This window comes from Adiantum capillus-veneris, chromosome 24 (assembly GCF_014529385.1).
Source record: "Adiantum capillus-veneris isolate H3 chromosome 24, ASM1452938v2, whole genome shotgun sequence".
Lineage (NCBI taxonomy): Eukaryota > Viridiplantae > Streptophyta > Polypodiopsida > Polypodiales > Pteridaceae > Adiantum > Adiantum capillus-veneris.
The window spans coordinates 41,050,009-41,051,995 of NC_140954.1; the positions used below are offsets into that span (position 1 = coordinate 41,050,009).

The window sequence follows — 1,987 nt, forward strand, 5'->3', positions numbered from 1 at the left end:
CATCTGCAATCTGTACGAACAACATACAATGGTGTTTTGTGAAGCAACTAGCTAGCAAGGCGATGTCGATGGTGATTTGTCGACTGAGTGTATCCCAGGTGATGTAATGTGGATGCCATGGGGTAGGTGGTTGAACTGGCCATGGAATGAACTCGCTCCATTTATGCATGTAGTGTTTGAGGACCGGCTCTTGCAAATGTGGGTAAAGACAGTATTGGAACTTGTACATTGCAGTCTCAAATTCTGGCTGCTGCTCAATCAGATTAGCTGGAATTGGCCTACCCATTCTAAACTGAAAAGAAAAGGCATTTAAATCAAAACAGTTGATAAGTTTTCATGTCTGCCGGTATGCAGGCATCAAAGTGATCATTGCTACTCATGCCACATCACAAGCTCCACTTATTGGTCCACTACTACTACGTACATTATGTCTTGCTCAGTGCGCCATGCAAAAGATATCTCTTTCATAGAGTTCCTCAATACAATAAGAGTCAGGCTCCCCACAAAGAAAGAGATCCACGATGCGCTCGGTGACCGCATCATAACGCAGGATCAAATAGAGCAACACATGGATAGGAATATGACAATCATTTGCACACACAAGAGTGACCTCGATATTATAATAACCTTCTCTTTGAACGCTTCCATCGACATAGTCACATCATCCGAATCGGCCTCAAGACAAACGCACACACGTCCCTGAGCGATTGGCCGTAGGTGTTCGCCTCTGAAATACTTTTTTTTTCCTTTTTTTCCCTTCGTCACTGTGTAATTCTTGTGGAAGTCGTAGAACGTAAGATTCTCCAGACTTTGTGGTCGTGCGCAGTACAGATCAACAGGGTGCAGCACGACATCATTGATGTGAGAAATGATTCGTTGTCGTAGTGCCGGGGGTGATGAGTCGACGTATTGGACGGTGTCACTCTTTGAAATGATTGGGATTTGCAAACAATTTAATGCCACTTCTGTTGCTGAGATAGGCTTCGACAGTAAAGAGGCTGAGATCAGCTTCAATTTCACAGTGTCAAGGCCACCTAGGCCTAAGCGCTCTGCATCTTCTGAGCGGATGTTGAGATGGCCCATTGGTTCAGTTTTGAGTGCATACTTCAGGAGGTAATAGGACAATGATGAATTGGTGACCCGTTGTATTCATATGTGCATCCCATAGCAGAAGCAGTGTAGGGTGGTACGGTACGACATTTCTGTCTTCATGCCGGGGCCTGAAGTATTGCCATCTGTGATTTTGTTCGTTGAAGACTGGGTTTGGGTTTGGCTGCGCATGAAATGGAAAACCGTGTTTACATACTCCATCTCTTTGACCGTGGTTACAACTTGTACGACACTTGTGAAGTTGTTTCCTGAGCACGAGTTGTCGGAGGCGGCTCACTTCTGGCAAAACCACAGTGCTTGTTTCTTGCGGGATGTATGCAGTTATCTCAGCAGATAGTTGCTCTTTGTCTTCTTCATGCATCCACAATATGACATGAGCATGCAGTGATCCTGTATTTTGGACCTCATATCTAACCAAGTGGTGTTGCACACGGCCCAACACACCTTTCGCAAGTATATATTTGGACATAAGCATTTGGAATTTAGTGTGGAAGGTGAGGGCGCATTCGACTGGGCAGTCTGTCCAAGTGAAGGAGGCGTTCAAATGACGTGCAATTAGCTCGATCGTGTCAATATCAGGCCATCTTGTGTCTGTGACCTCATCGACAGTGAAAGTCAAAAACAAATCAGGCATTCCCCATTCGTCCACCATTGCTATCAAGTCCTTAGGTTCTTGCGGTGCCACGAGCAGGAGCCTGGCATGCTGGAAGGGGTGCTGTACCGAAGCACATGTCTCACAGTGTCCTCGTCAGTTGCTGTACGATTGGCCTTCTTATAGTTGTCAATGTCCCTTTGCAACAAGCTCGTGTGTGTATTGTTAGCCAACATAAGAGCCTGCTTTACTTGGTACATTATGAGCAGGTATGGCTTGTACAAG

The 1,987-nt window shown here is 45.6% G+C and overlaps 1 protein-coding gene across 1 annotated transcript; it reads right to left on the minus strand.

Annotated features, from left to right (window-relative positions):
- Positions 1-1,087: 1,087 nt before the first annotated feature.
- Positions 1,088-1,762, minus strand: LOC147426260 (uncharacterized). Its single transcript, XM_086498192.1, has 2 exons — positions 1,388-1,762; positions 1,088-1,273 (listed from the first exon to the last, which is right to left on the minus strand). The coding sequence occupies exons 1-2, from the start codon at positions 1,760-1,762 to the stop codon at positions 1,088-1,090; spliced, it is 561 nt and encodes a 186-aa protein (XP_086354318.1).
- Between the last annotated feature and the right edge of the window lie 225 nt (positions 1,763-1,987).